The 21,543-nt window shown below is 25.6% G+C and overlaps 2 protein-coding genes and 1 pseudogene across 2 annotated transcripts; 1 reads left to right on the top strand and 2 right to left on the bottom strand.

Moving 5' to 3' along the window:
* The first annotated feature begins 1,469 nt into the window (after nt 1-1,469).
* On the top strand, nt 1,470-6,870 carry LOC126907516 (uncharacterized). Its single transcript, XM_050688868.1, has 2 exons — nt 1,470-2,960; nt 6,568-6,870. The coding sequence occupies exons 1-2, from the start codon at nt 1,475-1,477 to the stop codon at nt 6,762-6,764; spliced, it is 1,683 nt and encodes a 560-aa protein (XP_050544825.1). The 5' UTR covers nt 1,470-1,474; the 3' UTR covers nt 6,765-6,870.
* A 75-nt stretch (nt 6,871-6,945) lies between these two features.
* LOC126907224 (tigger transposable element-derived protein 6-like) lies at nt 6,946-10,084 on the bottom strand. Its single transcript, XM_050688335.1, has 4 exons — nt 10,004-10,084; nt 8,395-8,905; nt 7,679-8,304; nt 6,946-6,966 (listed from the first exon to the last, which is right to left on the bottom strand). Exons 1-4 carry the CDS (start codon nt 10,082-10,084, stop codon nt 6,946-6,948), a joined length of 1,239 nt encoding a protein of 412 aa, XP_050544292.1.
* A 355-nt stretch (nt 10,085-10,439) lies between these two features.
* Nucleotides 10,440-11,552, bottom strand: LOC126907222 (uncharacterized; annotated as a pseudogene).
* Between the last annotated feature and the right edge of the window lie 9,991 nt (nt 11,553-21,543).

Below are 21,543 nucleotides of genomic sequence, written 5' to 3'. Positions count from 1 at the left end.
ATTTTGGCTATAAGCCATTTTCAGGTAACTGTATAAATAATAAAAAAATTAAAAAAATAATAAAAATCGTAGAGTAAAATTTGACTCAATACAATTTGGCATTGGATTTATTTTAAAATTTAAGAGAAATAAAAAAGTTAATAATTGTAAAAATCTATATACCTTGTACAAAAGTCGTGTGTAAAATATTAAAATAATAAATTTTTAGTTTTCTCAAAGATAAACTGTACGTTAACGTCAATGAATGACGTACGTGACAGTATATAGAGCAGTGAAGTGGTTATATAGTAAAGAATAAAATGTATAGGCGTGAAAAAAGACAACGTTGCCATTTTTCTCGTAAAATTCATACCACAGTGATCATTACTGTACGGTGACATCTTTAATTTTGGAAATATGCTTACCTAAGCGTCTGATAAGCAATGATAAAATTCTTAGAAATTATAATGCCATAACGACAGACGTTGTCTTTGTTATTATAAAAATGTTTATCATAATTTTAATTTAGAGCCTCATTTTAGAATCACATTTGGCTATACCTCTTCCCTACCCGACCGGTCGGATGGTGGGCGGGTGACATGGCGTTGTTCGTTTAACAATATATGCGATATATCAATGTACTTATAAGTCAGTGGAGTAGGCTTTTGCGAATAGGGGTGCGGCACATAAAATACGCGGACTCAACACGTACTATAGACACATTCAAGTATTAAAACGCGAATATAAATTTTTATTTTTTCGCATAATAAACGATTCATTACATACAATCTATAGACGTGCGGCAAGTTAGTTTACGTCGAATTTCATCCCCACATAAACTAACCAAATGGGAGGATTTGGTTAGTTTATGTTAAGTTTCATTACCCCCATGTTCTTTAGGACTTGTTGAAAAAGGAGGAAATCCCCAACCGACTTAAGATAGTTTAAGTTGAGTTTCATCCCCACACCTACTATTGTATTATATGAGTTTACAACTGATTTACCACTCACTCTATGACCAGGTGGTGTAGGGGTGTGATTGAGTTGGGAAACAACGATTGTATGTAGGACGTTTTCGATGGTAACGATCACTTAATTTTAATGGCTTTTACAACTATAACATCATAGAGTTTATCCATCATGTTGTAAAAAAAGAAAGTACTAGAAGATTAAAACGTTTTTTGTGAAATTCCAGTCGTTGGCACATTAGAAATAATAATATAATATGCAATATTCTTAAATCATTAAAAATTAAATAGAATCATAACGATATTAAATATGAAATAGAACCAACTATTGATTTAACATATAAAATGATAATTGTATCACATGTTAGAAACATTGATAGTTAGGTCTGAAACACTGTATATAAAAATATATCTTAAACCTAATAAATTATAATAATATATTTACTCTTTGTTTAGAATAATTATAGAACAAGTGTTCCTCTTTTTTATATTTTTTAAAATTTATCAATAGTGAATAATACGTTAAAATGATGAAGCTTAGACTATACATAACTCTTTTTCTTTACACAAAATGTGCAATTTCCTTAGACCATTTGGAATTACATTGCAATTTCTCTAAACATTTGTTTAAATATTTCAGGTACAGTGAGAAATATTTATTTAACTTTGAAAATAAAATTTCTGAACTTGAATTAAGAAATTATGGAACAGCAGTAAAATCTCATGGCAAAATTGTTATGATCATGTTAGATTCATTACGAGAAATGGACGAGAAATATATCGCAGCGGATATAATGACAGTAAATTTATATTTGAACAACGTATCAGGATCTATAAATATGATTGGTAAAGACGAAAATGGTAAATTAAATAAATCTAAAAACTCACAAAATTTACTGAAGGGCTACAAGATTCTACATCGTTCAATAGTAGAAAGATTGGAATATTTTATAAATGAAAAATGTTTATATATATCACTTAAAAAAAAATTCATATCCCTAACTAATTTTAGTGAACCAGTAAAATACAGTTCGGCAGTTTTGCTTAATGAACTCGAGAAACTTAATAGTAAAATAATTAGAAATATGAAAGAATATTTAACTTTGAGAGATATGTTTGCGGGAACAGATAATAACATATTAAAAAGATATTGTAAGATAATAAAACATTTAGCGTTAACTTTTGAAAAAAAATTATACAATAATTTCAATCCTAAAAATGTTTTGTTTTATGATTTTATGGAAAATCGTTCCCCTTTTTCGGAGTTAGACATGATATCAGGTTCCCAAGCAAAACAATATGTTAGATATAACAGTGACAATCAAGTAATTGATGTTTTAGACATTGTTCGATATGCTCCGTTAAAACTAAAGAATAATAATAATCAACAAATAAAATTGTCCGATATGTTTCGTTTCATCAAGTTTGACTTTAACTTTCAAAATGTACAAGTATTTTTAAATTTATTATACATGGCAACAGTTCGTCCAATTATGTTGATTGTACGTTTATATATTTTTTTGGTTCATAATTTTGTTTCAATTTTTAAATTTCGAGTTAGCGAATCAAAAACTCTTTTGAAAGATAAAATCATTGAACTGGGTCAACAAATTATTAATAGTATGAAATCATTTATGGATTTAAACTTATATCAAGATTATTTAAAAAAAAGCTTAAGCTGTATGTTTATTAAGACATATGAAGTTATTTCATCATTCAAAGAACGTAATGATTTGATTACAAATAGTGAAACGCAAAATATATCAAAAACTTACTATTCATACATGAGAAAATTATTTGTGAATAATACTTTTGTTGAGAATATAAATGTCACAAAATTCAATATTAATAAAATATATAGTATAGCTACTGAGGAAATAAATAAAATTACATTGTACGTTTCAGAATTAAAAAGATATCAATATTGTTTTGAAATAGCAAATCATTTTTATTATAATTCATATATAGATTGGCGAGTCACTATTAATACTATAAAACAAAATATTCCTTATAGTAAGTTAATGCAAATTTCTAAAACGTAATGTTTTGATTTTTATTAACTTCATTGCTGTTTGATATCCATAATTATCATAATAATAACTATTATGATATTTATACATCAAATAATAAGTTAACTAAAAATACTATGATATTTTTATATAAAGATAAAGATGTATATAAGACAAAACATAATAAATTGTGCATTGAAAATTTTTAATAGTAAAATTTTATGTAAAATAGAATTTAGATATGTTTAATGCAATCTTTAATTTCTTAAATTTAACAAGGTATCAAAATTATCTTTAAAAAAATTACAATTGTTCACTTTTATATAGGGTTAATGACATAAATACTGCAAATTAATAAAATATTACTCTTTTGAACATTTTAATTAATAATTATTTATTTAATTATAATTAAATAAAAAAAAACCCAGCACAATGGGGTCGGGGCTAAATGACGACGTGGCATAGTTGAGTCCAGTATAGATGATATCTGACAGTGATTAAAATCACTATCATAAAAAACGCTTCGATGCAAATCTGTAGATAGTGTTTAATTTTAGAAAATTGGTAGATTATTCGAAAAGGTACAAGATCTTATTATCATGTTTATATCCTGATTGCAATTTTTATGATTTATAAATGTAATATATGAATATATATATATATTTATATATATTATAATATTTAAATATATAATGGGAATTGGTTTTATTTAAAAAAAAAAGTATGAAAGAAGTATATAAATTGTATTGATCCATATATTTTTCAAAAAATTATAGCATTATAAAATTAAAAATATAAAAAAGAATTTTTTAGAAAAATATTATTATTTTTTTATCAACTTATTGATAGTTTTCACCATGAGAGACCAAAATTTTTTTTTTTTTACTTAATATAGTACATTACATTATCTTTAATTTAAAATATATATAAAAGTGTCAAAGTTTCCAAAACACTTGCAAAATTTAAATTGAAAAGTTAAATTTTTGTAATAAAGATGTCATTTAAAAACCCTCCTGTGCGCAGGTAAAGTGACAGATTTATAAAAAAGAAATATACCAAATGATAGGTAAAGACATCATGCATCTATAAATAAATATACAGGGTGGCCCACCACTCAATGACAACTTAAATAACTTTTGATCCAGTTAATATTTTTAGCTGATTTTGTTTTTTAATAATAGTTATACGTTAGGTCTATAGCTATATCTCAATAATTAATTTTTTTACATTTTATTAAAAATATTAATTATTTTTAAATTTTAAATAAAAAGTAAAAAAAAAATCTAAGATAGCTATTTTGTAGAGTAGAATTTAAGAAAAATTTTAGTAAAAAAATATCTTATTAATATTGTGTAGTAAATATTCTGTAGCGTTTTGAAGTTTGTGAAAATTTGATTTTTCATGTATTATTTTACGGTATTAAACATTGAAATTCGTATTGAGAAAAGGACAGAAGAAAACGCTATCTTTTCATGATTATTGGGTATACATATGATGATAATGTGTATACATTACAAACTTGTCATTAATACCATGATAAGAAATTAGATAAGGCAATTATTACTTATCACTCTCATTCAAAAGTATATTGAAAAGATAGCGTTTTTTAATAAAATGTAAAAAAATTAATTATTGAGATATAGCTATAGACCTAACGTATAACTATTATTTAAAAAAAAAATCAGCTAAAAATATTAACTGGATCAAAAGTTATTTAANGCTAAAAATATTAACTGGATCAAAAGATATTTATGTTGTCAGTGAGTGGTGGGCCACCCTGTATTTATTTATTTGATCATTTTTGATAATGTTATGGCAGTTTTAAGTAAAAAAAAATTGAAAATTTTCGAAAATTAGCTATTTTTAAATTTGTAATTTTTTTGGAGATTTCTTCCATTTCCGAGGAACGAGAGGAATTTTTTTTATTTTTTAAGGGTAAAAACTTTAATCTTTTGATGTGTCGTTGAAATAAATTGTTTCTGTGAGACCTGAAAATAGTGGTAACAGGTACAAAAAAAAAAAAACACATCATAGTAAAATAACAAATTAATTGTTGCTTATAAACTTTAATACGAAGTTAAGAAGGTATTAATTTTTTTATGATGTGCTTTTTATTTTTGCTGTTGCCACTCTTTCTCAGCTAACTCCAGACTAATTTTTTTCCATGATACATCAATAGATTACAAATCGTGTCTACTTGAAGACTCATTCTTTAAAAATTGAAAAAATTTCCTTTGTTCTTTGTAATTGGAGAAAATTCCTGGAAAATTAAAATTTTTAAAATCGGTAAATTTAGACAATCTTTAATTTTTTTTTTTCTTAAAACACCATAACATTATGAAAAATGAACGAATCAAAATATTTTTTTCATATTTAAGCATTAGGTATTTTTCATTACTATAATATAAACTTTTTGAAAATGTGACCCATTATCTGCACACACGGGGTCATTTGAAATAGCAACTTCTGCACAAAAATTTTTTTTTTTCAACTAAAACTTTAAAACTATTTATAGTAAATTTATGAGGAAAACTCAACAATTCGTTAAAATCACTATTTTTTTTGTAATAGACCATTCAAAAAAAAGTCTTATAGTTATTTCTATGTAACTCTTTGTGTTTAAATAATTATTTATATTAATACACTACACATAATAAATTATTTTTGGACGTATTTTTTTTAATTAAAATACAATTATTAATTATTCATACGTAACCTAATACACAAACATAAATATTTTATACATCAATTATAAGAATTTTGTTATTATTAAATATATATGCTAAACTTCATTGATGATTTGAAATCGGCGCTATAATGGTTTTAAAAAATTTCTGGTAGATCAGTAAATTGATTTATAATTTAAATGGTAATAGTACATTTTTTTTTGACAAGTATTGCATCAAGGTCTTTAACTTTTATAAATGATTGCCATAGAAAGAATAATTACAATATTAAATTTTAAAATTTATGTCGTATTTAATACTTTTTAATAAAGAATTGATATTTGATTTAATATAACAGCTAGAATAAATAAAATAACACTTAAAACTGGACGAAATTTTAAATAAATATATATGTTTAATGTCTTTTTTATCTCGATGCCTCAATTAAGTATTTAAATTATCTATCAAGAGTATCGTTAAAACACTAGCAATGACTCATCATACTATGTGCAAATCTTTTTTTTTACAACAAATGTAAATGTTGTTAATCAGTAGCCGGAAAAAGGAAAAAAACCCTCTTTTTCACTACATATTCTGACATAGTATAAAAATTGTAGGGGTCAGCCCTCTTATTCTTAATTTCCACTTGATACGATTTCCCGCATCATTTAAGCATTCCCGTCTCAGGTTAACTTTTTAGTCTTCCCCTCAACATTCTGAAACAAACATCATAGCTTGTCTTTCTACACCCATATAGAACTTACCTTTCAGTCTCATTAGAATTTTCTTATCACACACCAGATGCTCTTTTCTACACACCCACACTTCATTCTGTGTCTTACTCCATTATTATTATTCATTAATATATAATAATAAGATTATTTATTTATAATAAATATATTTGTATTTTTATACGAAAATTGTAATTTAAAGTTTTGTTTTTAGAACTATTTGAAAATCATGAAGACATATATCGTTCACTTTATTTTCCTGGTATTAATATAAATGATATAAAAAAACATATTCATAGCCCAAATGATGAAAATGATGACATGAACAATGATGATGATAAGGATTTTGATGTGAAAGTTCAGACATATTACACTCCTAAATATCTAGTTGATTATTTACTTTATGAGTAATTTTTACAATTTATTTTCTTTAAATGTGATGGAATTTAATTTTTTTTATAAGATATTTATGAGAATTAATTTTTGAACCAATAATACAAGTTTACAAAAAAATTTATAAAACAATATATTACTTTTTTTAAAAAAATCTCATTTTTATTATAAGATTTGTGAACATTTGTAGACTGTTCCTTCAAGATGAATCATCTTTAAGCTAAAAATGTTATAGATTTTAGAAATTTTGATATTTTAATAACAAAAAGAAACGCCTTTTTTAAAAAATTTGAAAAAATACTAAAAAAAACTTTCTTATTTGTTTTTTAACTTTATTAAAATGGTCACAATAACAAATCAAACAGTAAAACCAGAACTTCCTAAATTATTTTTTTAGTAATTTAAAATAAGAGTTAAAGGCGACGATGTTCTATCGGTGATGTAGAGTCCAAGGGTTTAGAACATTAAAGACAAGTTGGTATCATGGGATGTTGTCGTCAGTGCTTTTAGTGATATTCAGTTTATTGTATTAAATTGATCATAACATGATTATTATCTGAAGATAAGATTCATAGTATACAATTATAAATTTAATATGTATATATACAGTCTAGTCGCGATAACTCGAAGTTGAAAGGGGATAAAAATTCACCTCGAGATATGTATTATTCGAGATACCTAACTCGAATTTATCAAAATAAAATCAAAACTTCGAGTTACCTATGTAATGAAATATAATTTTAAAATTATACGATAAAAACGTCATGACAAATATAATACATTTATGTTTATACATAAATGCTATACAAAAACTAAATAAAATTAAAAAAATAAATACAATGAAATTATAAGTATGTACACATGTATTATTTATGAGATACAGTAGAAAAATAATTTGTTAATAGTTTTTGATTTTTTGGCTGTTTATTGACAAAATCTTCTAATTTGTCTATGGATTCGAAAATAGAAGTATTCACGCCTTCGACAGATTCAACAAATTGTCTAACAGTTAGTAATGATGACATTGCTTGATTCGCCGTAATCATATTTAAAGTTGTTTCAGGCTCATCATTTTCATTATTTTCGGAACCACTATTCGATATATTTATACCCATGATTTCGTTATCAATTAACATTCCACTGACTACAACATTATCATCGATTGTAACATATGATTGAAATGTAAACTCTTGATCTATACTAAGTTTATCTGCTACAATTTGCCAATCATCTTCTGCATCATCATCGTCATTGTTTTCTAAACCATCACCATCACACTGCTCATCATTAAAATAGATTCCAGCTTTTTTGAAACAATTGACACTTGTACTTTGTTGTACATTACGCCATGCTTTTTCACACATACGCATGGACTGTAATAGATTTATTGAACATGGTCTGGCTTCATCAATATCGTAAACAATTTTTCGAATAATTTCTTTGCGGTATAATGTTTTGAAATTTTGTATTATTCCCTGATCCATCGGTTGTAGTTTAGATGTAGTATTTGGAGGTAAAAAATCGATTTTTACAGATTTTAAATTGATATTACAATGAGCTGTACAGTTATCAATAAATAATAAAACATTTCTTTGATTTAGTCACACTTTTTGATCAAATTTTATAAGCCAATTTTTAAATAAATCACCAGTCATCCATGCCATTTTGTTTGACTCATAATCTAATGGTAAACTCAAACCCAACCCAACTCCTATAAAAAAAAAATGTGGTTTAGTTGATTTCCCGATTATAAGTGGTTTAATTTTTTCGGAACCTGACATATTTGATCCTAAAAGAATTGTTATCCGTTCCTTGCTTTGTTTGCCACCTGAACAAGTTTCCCCTTTCAAAATAAAAGTGCGGTCGGGTAGGCATTTAAAAAATAATGCTGTCTCATCCACATTAAATACATCATCGGGAGAATATTCTTTTATGATGTTTGATAACTTTCCTAACCATTCATTACATGAAGAGTCATTTACAGAAGCACTTTCACCACATATTTTACAAAAAATTATGTTATGACGATTTTTCCAATTTCCTAACCAGCCTTGACTTGCTTTAAAATTAAAATAACCAAATTGAGTTGCGAAATATTCTGCTTTTTCTTTTAGTATTGATCCACATATAGGTATATTTTTATCTCTACATTGAGTAAACTATTTGAATAAACATACCTCTACATTTGGATATTTTGCTGGTTTTGATCTTTTACAGTCACCTTTATTGTTTTCAAATTTTTTTAAAATATCCGCCTTATTTTTTAAAAATGTCGACAATGCTGTCTTGTTTTTTCCGGTTACCTTTCTCCACCAATTGTATCACACAAATTTTGTCAGCTATAGTTAAATCGTTTAATTTTCGTTTTTGAGACATGTTTAAAAACATTAAAAAATACGCACGACAAACACGACAGGTAGAGTATAGACACATACTAACCAATACATACTTATTATTATTGTGTGTGCGCTAATAATCAGTTTCTATCTACTCGTTTAATCTTTATTATACAGTACTGAAGTAGATAAAACATAATACATAATAATGAACACAATTATCATGAAATACCCAGAATATCCAGATATAGAAGATATAAAAATATACTTCGACTAAGCTATTCATCACAATTTTATATTCGAGTTAACAAGACTCAATACATTGAGTGTTATTATAATTTCTAAGGGAATTAAAAAAAAATGGAGTTGTTGAGTTCTTCGAGTTATTGAGGTTCGAGTTATCGCGACTCGACTGTATAAAGAATAAATAGAGTATAAATGTAAGATGCGTAATGCAAATCATTGGATATACTACGACAATTTACTTTAATTTATTTAATTTTTATTTTATAAAAAGTAATGATAATTAAAAGATTACTGTTTCGTTTTCTTACCAACTCATAATTATGGAATTTTTCCAAAAAAATCAGCACAGTCATAAAGGCCAAAACAGCACATTTTATCGTTGAGAATCGATTTATGTACACGTTTTATTTTGTTATTTTTAGTGGTGCAATGTTTATTAGCTGAGCAATACATGTATATATTTATATTATCGATTTTATTCCAAAATTGCGTAATTTCATCGTTTTGAAAATTTTTTTTTTTTGATAAAGCCATATTTACATATCTGCAGTGGATGGTATAAAATAATAACTTAAGAGGGCGTTCTAGTAAAAACGATACGCATACAACGCTCCAGAGATGGCGTTGTGTTCCATATCGGCGGCAAGGTCACACCGTTAGCCCCTACTACCACACTATAGCAACCATCTCTTGTGAATCATTGTAAACTGGTTCAGTGTTGTTGCAACCATAGTAAAATGAATTAGAAGTACACATTATCATATTCCGCGTTTTTATCGTATTACGCGCATATGCATTGCTTTGAGTTTTTGTGCATTCGTATACGATCGGTAAAACATGATTACTGTCGAATGCACTTTAAAAACATGCTTTTCTCGAATTGATAATTCTGATATGATATCAATGATAGATATAATTTTCAAAACAACACCACATTCTCTGTGATTTTTATACTTAGTGAACAATGTTTACTGAACGTACTTGAACTTAAATAAACACAATATTTAATAACTGATCGTTCGTAATTTACAACTATAAAAAATGATTATAATAACTGTAGGAACAAAAAAAAAAGAACAAAATATATTTCATTTTTATTTTTTTGTAATGGTCAATGTTTATTTTTTAACTTTTTTTTTTTTGAAAGATCATACTTTATAATATTTTCTTTTATATACGGTGGATCAATAATATCACTTTTTAACAATCGCTTACTGTACTATGGATCTATAATTTCTCTCAGTAAACAATCTTCATAAAATCTAAAACATAATTTATTATCTTTTTTTTTTTAATTCAAACATTTTTATCACGTTTATTAGNTGTTCATCATTACCAATTGGATTACGCATTAACTGGCTCCCCGGCGGGGAATCGAACCCCGGTCTCCCGCGTGACAGGCGGGGAGCCAGTTAATGCGTAATCCAATTGGTAATGATGAACACCACACAATATGTTAATATTCGATAGGCAAGTTCCTCTTTNAGATTTCATTATACAAATATATAAGTATGAATATTATTACGTATTTTCAACATACGTACAAAGTTAGAAAAGATTCCATTTTTGTACTCCAAAACTGGTCGTCGCGTTCAACAATTTGTAAGTAAGTCCATTTTGGAGTGTAAATATAAAAAAAACATTTTTGACGATCAGTTATGTGCAGTTGTCCCTGTATTTGAAAATAATACTGATGGTCTTTTTTGAGTTGGTAATTTTCCTTTTTACCAACTATGTAAGATATCTTATCAAAAGTAAAATTAAAAATATTAAAATACATCATATCTATAATATGTTATTGGAGGGTCCGTAATATACCATTATAATTAGTTCTAATTTTTAAAATATTAACTAAATAATGTAAGATGATTGCTTACAAACCTTTTTTGATCAAATTGCTTCCTCGAGAGTACCGCAATCTCTTACCGCAAAAGGACATTTAATTTCAACTATACTATTTGTTTCTACTAGCCCATCTAAATAATTCAAACATACATCGTTTTTTGATAAATAGTTTGTAATTTTTTATTTGTATTTATTTAAATAATATATCATATTGTTTAGCTTTATTATATCAAAAATATACCTGGAGTTGCAGCTAAGTATGGAATTATTTTATCAATAAATAAACCACATTTTTCAATTTTTTATTTATTATTTTTTCGAGTGAATTAATTGCAATATCTTCCATTTGTTTTCCATATTCCATAGGAGACGAAGTCGAAATTGAAAAAATTTTGAATATTAGCGATTTTTAAATTTGTAATTTTTTTGGAGTTTTCCCCCATTTACGGGGAACGATGGAATTTTTTTCAATTTTTGAGGGTAATGTCTTCGACTAGATACGATTTGTGATTTTTTGACGTATCATTGAAAGAAATCAGTTCGGTGAGAGCTTAGAAAAAGTGGTAACAGACACAAAAAAAAAAAAAATAAACACATCTTAGTAAAACCAATACCTTCTCAGCTTTGCATCGAAGCTAAAATACAGAAATAATTTAATAAGCCATTATGATGATCATTTATCTTTTAAAAATTTAAAACATTTTCAAAAGTTAAGTTTAAAAAGTTATTTTTTCAAAAAAAAGGCGCATTTTAAAATCTTTTTTATGTTTTCAAAAAAAATAACACCAAATGAAAAGGATATATCTAATATATCAATCATAAAAAATTTGTTTGATCTATTTATTTTTCAGAAAGTTATGGCTATTTTTATCAAAAAAGTATGAAAAATGTTAAAATTTGTCGATTTCAAGTCATAATTTTTTTGAGATTTGTTCAATTTACGGGGTAAATTTTTTCAATTTTCGAGAGCAATGTTTTCAACAAAATTCGATTTGTAATCTTTTGACATATTGTTCATTAAAATCGGTCCAGTAAAAGCTGAGAAAAGTTGGCGACAGACACAAAAAAAAACACCATGATAGTAAAATTAATTTCTTCTCAGTTTCGCATCGAAGCTAAAAATTCTTGAATATATTAAAAATGAGCACAGGAACAACGATGAATTGCGAAGTGAAAACATTTTTTAGTTGGGACACTATCTAATATTTCCCCATCAATGAAGAATTGTCTATCTGCCCTTTTATGGATCTGATTGTATTACAGCGATCGCTATTACATCAATAAATAATATACTTACTTTGAATTTTTATTATATCTTATTATATTATATTTTATATATATTATATTTTATTATATATTTTAAAACTAATTGACGGGTAATTTTTTTTTTATTAGAAAATATTTTTTTATTATTTTTATTACCCATTTAAAAAACCTTGTACAACACCACACTTTAATAATGATTTTAGCCTAAATGCTTGCAAACATTTCGTACAACTCGCGCAGTGCTGCAGTAGATAGACGAAATTAGTTTTGCTTTATTCACTCTAAGCACATAAAGCATAGTTGGGGATACATTTATGATTTTTTTTAATCACATCAAAGGACTTAGCATGATATCTTTATTCACTAGTAATAGGAGAAAATCAGATATTATATTGTCATCCGGAACACGATATTTAATAAAAATTCTGAAAAGTAATAACAATTCAAACATTGAATGCGGGCATAATAAAATTGGTCCGCACGTGTTAGCAAAATTATTTAAAGAAATATTGATAACATTTTCGGCGAAATATCGAGTCACACCGCACGCCGCAACATTATCTGTCAATATTTTTAAAATATAATCGATANCCACACCGCACGCCGCACTATCATCTGTCAATATTTTTAAAATATAATCGATAGGAGCAGCACTAGTCGGCAAAAAAATCTACAAAAGTGGTCTAAAACATATCTTAAAAGAATACATTTTACTCACTCTGTATTACATTTAGAGCTTTCACCTATTACAAAATTGAAAGAGGACAATATTTCGAAGAAAATCTTATAGCCATTTTGGGATTAACCTAATATTAAGCTTGATAACTGAATTTGAAAATGTACTTTTTTATTAAACTTCAATCAATTATAACTCTTTACTAATACAATATATCCAAAAACACATATGAGATCATCTCCAAAATATTGTTCTCTTTCGTTTTTATAATGGGTGTTATTGCTCTAAGTGCAGTACTTAGTGTGTAAAATGCATTTTAAAAAGACATGTTTTTACGCTCTAAAATTGGCTGTATAACGTCCTCTTAATACGATGTCTTTAGATTTTCTCATTTTTGCCTTTATGGATTAAATATTCATTTCTTTATTAAGTATACTATTTTATTATGTTCCCAAAAATATCGTTTTTTAATTTTATAATATAGTTTAGTCTATTAAAAAGGTTGGATTTTTAAACGAAATTGAAAGATCAAGGTCAAAATCAAATAAATTCAATGCTTACAAAAAGAATTACCGAAAATATTATCAAAGAGTAATACTTTGACTAATTAAATAATAATCTAAGTTGTAACTGTAATAGACGAATGGATTAGATAACATTTTGAATGTTAGATACCAGTTTTGTACTGTTCAATTAATACATTTCAATATATTTTTTCTAAATTATGTGATACATAATATACATTATGTATATGTATAATGTAATGTAATAAAAAGTAAATAAAGGGGGGTGAGCGATAAGATAGAGATAGTAGGAAAGGGATTATAAGTTATTTGAATTGTATTAGATTCATTCATATCATCTTAATCCTACCTCTTATCCACTCTGTCCTATTTCTTAATATTACATGAATATAGTGCATGTCTTAAGACTACACTTACCTTGATGTCCAAATGGATTCGTAGATAGATGGTGAATTGTGATGTTCCTTGTTGATGTCGATATTTTAAGTTAATTTAAATAAATAAAAATACAGATATGAGGGGCAACATACGGAGTTTATTTCTATAACTTGTATTAATTATTTTGACAAATATATATAAGTCTTAAAATTAACAAAAGTAACGTGAATTTTACATTATTAACTTTTAATATGAGAGGGGAATAATAAGTGAAAATGAAAGTGAGAGTATGCGAGAGAGATAAAATGGAAAGAGAGTGTCTGTGCTAATTTTACTAGCCCTTTTATATTAAATTAGTTGGTAAGGTAATGAAGGGAGGCTAGTTTTTCTTAAAAATTTAACTATTTAATCTTGCCGTCTGTTCGGCGCCACAGATACGCTTATGGTAATTAAAAAGATGGACATTAATGTAAACATCGCTCCAAATGAACGATGTATTTGTAAAAAGTAATAAAATAATAGTCGGTCAGAAAAGTATTTAAAATTGATAATTATTTGTGTAAAGATTATTCTAGAAGTTTCTCGGATAGTCTCGAAACTTCTATTTTGATTCATTACAGTAATCCTTTAAGAATATGAAATTTATTTGATAAATATTTATAAAAAAAAATTTACAAGTTTTTATTGGGAAATTTTAACTTACAAGATTATTTTTAAGTAAAGACCCTAATCCAACCCTCAAGACTTTATAATGTTTATACGTATAAAATGCCAACACATTAGTAAAATTACTAAATAGGGTATTGATCTATTACTTTATCGTTATTTACTCAGATTATTAGTTCTAAATAATTGGGATGATACAAACTTACTTAGTTCTTTTAGACAGTTTGTATAAAGATCGTCGATAGTCAAAATGATACGTATGAAACTCTTTCTTAAATTGTGCTAAATAGTACACAAGAAAATTCTGTAATGTATCTTTCTACATATATCTATTATTAATATATTACATAATATATATATATATTAAATTAAAGCTAATGTAATATACTTTATCATTGAAAAAAAAAATTTCGGACTTTATTTTATCTTCATAGTGAAAATGGCTACCGAATGCTATTTTTGTGTGAAAATTTTCGATTTTGTATTTTACATTTTAAACTATATTATGCTATAACTTTTTGATAAATGTATGGATCAATACAATTTTTTCATAAGAAGTAGTATTTATATACATCTTTCATTCAAGATACTGATTTTTAAATCGGACCATTTCCCTATATACGAGGGGGGTTCAAATCTAAAAAATTCATGTAGAAAGTAGAACTATTTCAACTTAACTTTTGAAAGTGTTCCGGAAAGTCTGACAATTTTATATATATCTTAAATTAAATCTAATGTAATGTACTTTATTATGGAAAAAAAAAATTTCGGACTTTATTTTGTCTTCACCGTGAAAATGGCTACCGAAAATTCTCGATTTTATTTTTTAACTTTATAATGCTATAACTTATTGAAAAGTGTATGAATCAATACAATTTTTTGGTGATAAATAATATTTTTTAATAATCCCTTTTTCATTTGAAATATTTTATCTTAAAAGGATATAAATAAGGAAATAACAGATCTTGTAGCTTTTATAATAATCCATCTAAAGAATTGCAACAAAACGTTTTTTATGATAGTAATTTTAATCACTGTCAGATATTATTATACTATGCAAAAAAATCGAACTTTACTAAGAAATTTACTGTAAATAGTAATTATAAATTTTCCTGAGTTCATATTAATCTTAACAATACCATTTTTCCTATTCTATTATGTCAATTTCAAAACTTGCAAGTTGAGCTAAAATTTATGTAATAGATATTTAGCACTTATAATTTTATTTTATTTATATTTTCATAATGATTATTTTTTTAATAAACCACATTATTATGGGAGATGATAGATATAAAACACCAATACCCGTATGTAACATTAACTTAAAATAATAGAATAGACTGTTTTCGCGATTGTGCTCTCTCGGACTTTTTCACACTTGGTGTTTTTTTTATCTAGCTCTCTCATAAGTAATGTAATTTTAAAAAAAATAACTTAATCTTTTTATTTTTTTACTCTTAGTTTTAAATTTTTAAGAATAAATAAGACAATTAACTTTTAATTTTGTATTTGTGAATTGTTTCAATTAAGAATTTTTTTTAATTCATCAATTGGAGTGTCTATTAAATAAGTGTATTTCAAAAATCTACATTAGTACATCTAGCGGTTGAAATTATTGGTAAAATAATAATTTGTGACATGTTACTAGGGATTGGTATTCATAATCTATTTGGTTCTATACATATTCATTTTGAAGTATAAAAGAATAGATATATATATATTCCGATCACAAGTATAGAAAAGAAGCTAAGTGAATTAATAATTCAAGTTTTAATATTTTTATACGATTGCAAAATAAATAATGATTTTGGGAAGAAAAAAATTTTGAATCATGCTAATGTAACGTTCACAATTGACTGTGACTGCTTTTTCGTTCTCTTTAAAGAACCATGGGCCAATAATGCCAATTCTGGACATTGCACACAAAACAGTCATACGTCCTGTATGCAGAGAATACTCATGAAATTTTTTCGGGTTTATGAGGCTCCAATATCACATATTTTGTTTGTTAACGCATTCTGAAATATGGAAATGCGCCTCGTCACTGAAGTAAACAAGGGCGTCCTGAGGCAGGTTTTCCAGGAAAGCTTCACATGCATTTTTTCGCGCAACACGATCGCGTGGATTAAGTTATTGCACTACTGCCAATTTGTATGGGTGAAAATTGAGTTTTTCATGTAGAATTAGTCTCACTGTGTGATTAGAAATTCCCAAAGCAGCAGAATGTTTGCGTGCAGATCGCCTAGAGGATTTCAAAAGCGCCATCCTTACCCTTTCAATATTTTCTGGCGTTCTGACGGTTCTGGAAGGTCCATTATGTTTTTTCTGCACACTACTGGTAACTCTAAACGTGTTCACCCACAAACAAATCGTTTTCCGATCAGGCACATGACCTGCAGGCGCAATATTGAAATGTTTTCTGTATTCACGCTGAGTCGCGATGATCGAACGGCTGAAAGAAAAGTAGGCCTCTACGGCGAACGGGCGCTCTTGGTTTGTCCATTGCATTGTTGACACTGAACTAGTCATAACAAAAACCTTAGATAACGTGCTTTCTAACGCATCATAAATCAACGCTCTACTATTAATAACCGCTAAATGGTAAGAGTTTCAGATAAGGAAGTAACCACGCCCCACCCTGTATAATATCAATTGATTTTTAGAAAATAAATTACATAATAGCTTGATTAATTACAGTAACCTCAATTAAGTAATAAAATTATATTAATTGTTTTTTTTAATATTTACGAGTTCAAAATGTATTTATTACAATCACAAAAAAAACAACAATATTGATAGGTCACGGCATATTGGGTATCTAGCATAAAGATGACCCACTCTAGATTGTAATCTGACAGTCATTAAACTCACTATCATTAAATGTTTATTTGTGTTTGTACAAAAAGAAAGTTTGATTATTCGGAACAAATATTTTTTGGATGGGAAGATAAAATTTATGAATTATGAATTTTTTTAAACATCATAATTTTGGTTTAAACTTTTTAACTTTTGCGGTATTTTAATGACAAAATTTGATGCCAAAAAATCTTTTTAGTACATTTTTTTTTTCAGAAACTTTTAGTTATGTTCTTTTAATCCATTTCATATTTCAATCGATTTCTAATTTTTTTTTTTTGTATTGTTTTACGATCTTGAACACACATGGTTTGCTGAAAATAGCCAATTTTATCATCTCATTATACAAAAATAACTAAACGAATTTTTTTCAAATTTACATACTACTTTCATTTAGGCAACTAAAATGTCTGATGAAAATTTGATTATGGAAAAATATTTTAAACACCACTTATAGAGCTTCAAATTTTACAATTTACGTATTATGGAAAATCCACAAAGGTAATTTCATTATTTAATTTTAATTTTTTGCATTTATTTTGCATTCTGCACTAAATGAAGTTATTGGGATTGATAAAAAAATCCTAGGAACGATGGCTAAGTTTGGAAAAGCTCCATTTATTTTCTTTATAAAGTTAAGAACATCAATAAGCATTGTTGATTTTTCGACTAAGTTTTGACAAATAAAGAATTTTTTTAATTTTTTTCATCTTCAGATTAAAGATGTAATGACAAGTCCATAAAATATCTCATTTGCCCTTGAGATTTAAAACTAAGTTTCTCAATTGTATATAGAAACACCAAATATTCAATTAAACTTAGAAGTTTGTTCAAATTGAGTTGTGATTGATTAAACAGTGCTTCCATCAACATAAAAAAATATAAAAAATTTTATGTAAAAATCACTGTTTAAAATAAAATATTTTAATAGTTAAAAATGCCATAACTTTTTGAAAAATGAGCAAATTAAAATTATTTTTTTATATTGAAATCTTATATTTTTCTTTCATTTGATTTAATTTTTTTGAAAATCTGACTCTAAACCTGCTTACAGGGGGAATTCAAAAAATTAATTTTTGCACGCTAGTTAAGCTTTTTCAATTTTTGAAAATGTTCCGGAAATATTGACACTTTTATTTAATCTTAAATTAAAGCTTATATTATTATTTAGAATAAAGTTCTATTAACTTATTTAAATTTTTTTGTTTTTTTAAAGTCAAAAAAGTAACTTTAAAATTTGAATTAGCTTAAATTGCCAATTTTATAATCAGCGAAAGCGACCAACAGTGGCAATTAATATATTGCATTTTTTATATCTTAGACAATTTTTCTAATCATTTAATTTTTATCTTATTTAGATTCATTAACTTCAATAAATATCAAGGATCCCATTAATGTAGTCTCCCCTCATGAGAAGAAATTTCTTATTCATGTTAATATTATTTTACTATGCATTTCTTTTTGTGGCTACGATTTATTTTTCCAACCCTCAATTCACCTACTTTTTTCAACAATATTTCAAATGATTACAATTCGTATTTAATTGAAGATATTACCCTTAAAAATTAAAAAATAAATCCCTTAATCAAATAAAAAGTAATCTAAATAGTTTTATCCATACAAACAATTAAAATGATTAATTTCTAATATTCTTAATGTATTTATTGTCGAATTAGATTTGATATGATAAAAGTATTCAACTGCGAAAGTAAATAATTTAACTTTGTAATTTATTAATTTTTTAACTCTATTTGTGTGTGTTACTAACAGTCTATAATATTCTAAATTTTTGGTAACATGTTGTGTTATAATATAAAATACAAATCTAAAAAAAAAAAATGATTATTAGTTTCACCTGAAATTTAATAATCGATTTTTACAATTATAATCAAATTTTATAATACGCCTAATTGAGTAGATCTTTTTAAAAACCTTTTTTTTATTGGTTTTTTTAGCTAAAGTAATTCATTAAAAGTAATTCAGTTCTGTATATTTCAATAGGAGAATCTTTTTAAACACCAATAGTTAATTATAAATGATTACTTTGATTTATATTGAAGTGATTACGATAAAAATGCAAAAAAAAATAGAGTTTTTCTGATAAATTTACTATAAATAGTATTTATAAAATTTTCTGACTGCATATTAAACTTAACAATTTCATTTTTTTCTATTTAATGACGTCAATTTTAAACTTGTAAGTTGAGCTAAAAGTTATGGTAATAAATTCATGTTATAAATAGGAAAATTTAATAAGAAAATCCACCATTTTCTTAGAATTAAACACTATCTCCAAAATTGCATCGAAGCGTTTCTAATAATAGTGATTTTAATCACTGTCAGATTAAATCTATACTGGAACCAACTATGCCACGTCCCCACTGTGACGCGACCCCACTGTGCTGGGTTTTTTTTACTTGAAACAGCCATAACTTTTTTAAAAATAACCAAATCAATAAAATTTTTAATTTTTTTATAGATACCTTAGGCATTTACTTATTTTTTGATATTTTTTTGGTGAACATTTGACCTATTACCTGCCTACAGTGGGATTTCAAAATGACAATTTTTCAGAAAAAATAAACTTTTGCAAGTGTTCCGGAAACTCTGACACTTTTATATATATATCTTAAATTAAAGTTAATGTAATATACTTTAATATGGAAAAAAAAAATTTCGGATTTTATTTTGTCTTCATGGTGAAAATGGATATCGGAATGCTATTTTTATATGAAAATTCTCGATTTTATATTTTATATTTTTAACTTTATAATGCTATAATTTATTAAAAAGTATATGGATCAATACAATTTTTTTTAGGAGAAAAAATATTTATATCCCTCTTTTATTTGACATACTTTTTTTTTAATAAAACCATTTTTCTTTATATATTTATATATTATAAATATATATATAAATAATTCAATATGTATCTCGAAAAATTGCAATGGCATTCTTTTACAGATGTAACTTACTGTTGAAATATTAAAAAATAGACACGTTATAATAGAAAAGAAAATCATTTAAAAAAAATATGTATAGGAAATCTAGTAAAATACATAATAAAATATAGATTATGACTTAATCCTAGCGTTACTTGAATATATAATTATTATTACGAGTTTTTTTAAAATGACTTATGATCTTTCGAATTATTTTGATTTAATAAATTAAATTGGTAACATAATTTTATCATACAGTCTTTTAATGTGTATCAAGGTCTCTTCATTTTTTTTGAAAGTAAATAATTTGATATTAAAATATCATTGTATTTTTTCATATTAAAGTTTGATTTATGATTTATTTTTGCCTTTATTATATTTAAAATATTTTAAGTAAATATAAATTCGATTGAACTATACAACTGTAAATTCCCTATTTAGTTCCTATACAGAGTGTTCCATTAGGTTCATAATTCTTTAATAACTTTTGATGTAGCATATATTTTGCGTTAATTATTTATTTATTTTTGTAATCATATTTACAGTTAGGAACTACGTTAAAAGTACGTTTTTCATTATTTGTCTCCTATAAGAAAGAAAAACAGAACTATAAATCTCTGGAATTCACTTTTCACTTGTTTGTAGATTTTTATTATTTTTAATCTTGATAATCTTTCTGAAATATAGAATAAATTCATTGATTTATTGGTAAATTTGAAGAAAATCACTGTATACATATACTGTTAGAAATAATCTAAATTTCCCATACGACCGTATGATATTTTTAATATACACGTTATTTTATACACAATAAATATAATTTTGAAATAAGTTAAACATAATAAAAATTAAATTTAACTATGGAATTTGAAAGTCCCTATTTGATTCTTATACAGAGTTTCCCACCTTATATTGATAATTTTTGCTACTTTTTTCTAAAAATTTCTACAGTTTTGGGATACGTTAAATGAATATTTTTTATTTTCTCCAAAGTTTGGAGAAAATATTTATTTGTCTCCAATAAATAAATAAAAAACAATAAAACAATAAATGAAAGAAAAA

Source organism: Daktulosphaira vitifoliae, unplaced genomic scaffold (genome assembly GCF_025091365.1).
Source record: "Daktulosphaira vitifoliae isolate Bord-2020 unplaced genomic scaffold, ASM2509136v1 Scaffold_5, whole genome shotgun sequence".
Classification (NCBI taxonomy): Eukaryota; Metazoa; Arthropoda; class Insecta; order Hemiptera; family Phylloxeridae; genus Daktulosphaira; species Daktulosphaira vitifoliae.
This window is presented reverse-complemented; position numbering and strand designations above follow the sequence as displayed.

Coding starts and splice junctions, on each gene's coding strand:
- LOC126907224 (XM_050688335.1), bottom strand. CDS start 10,084: ATGTGTACTTCTAATTCATTTTACTATGGTTGCAACAACACTGAACCA. Junction 8,906..10,003: donor CACAAGAGATGGTTGCTATA/GTGTGGTAGTAG, acceptor TTATTCAAATAG/TTTACTCAATGTAGAGATAA. Junction 8,305..8,394: donor CAAAATGGCATGGATGACTG/GTGATTTATTTA, acceptor ATAACTGTACAG/CTCATTGTAATATCAATTTA.
- LOC126907516 (XM_050688868.1), top strand. CDS start 1,475: ATGATGAAGCTTAGACTATACATAACTCTTTTTCTTTACACAAAATGT. Junction 2,961..6,567: donor AAAACAAAATATTCCTTATA/GTAAGTTAATGC, acceptor TTTTGTTTTTAG/AACTATTTGAAAATCATGAA.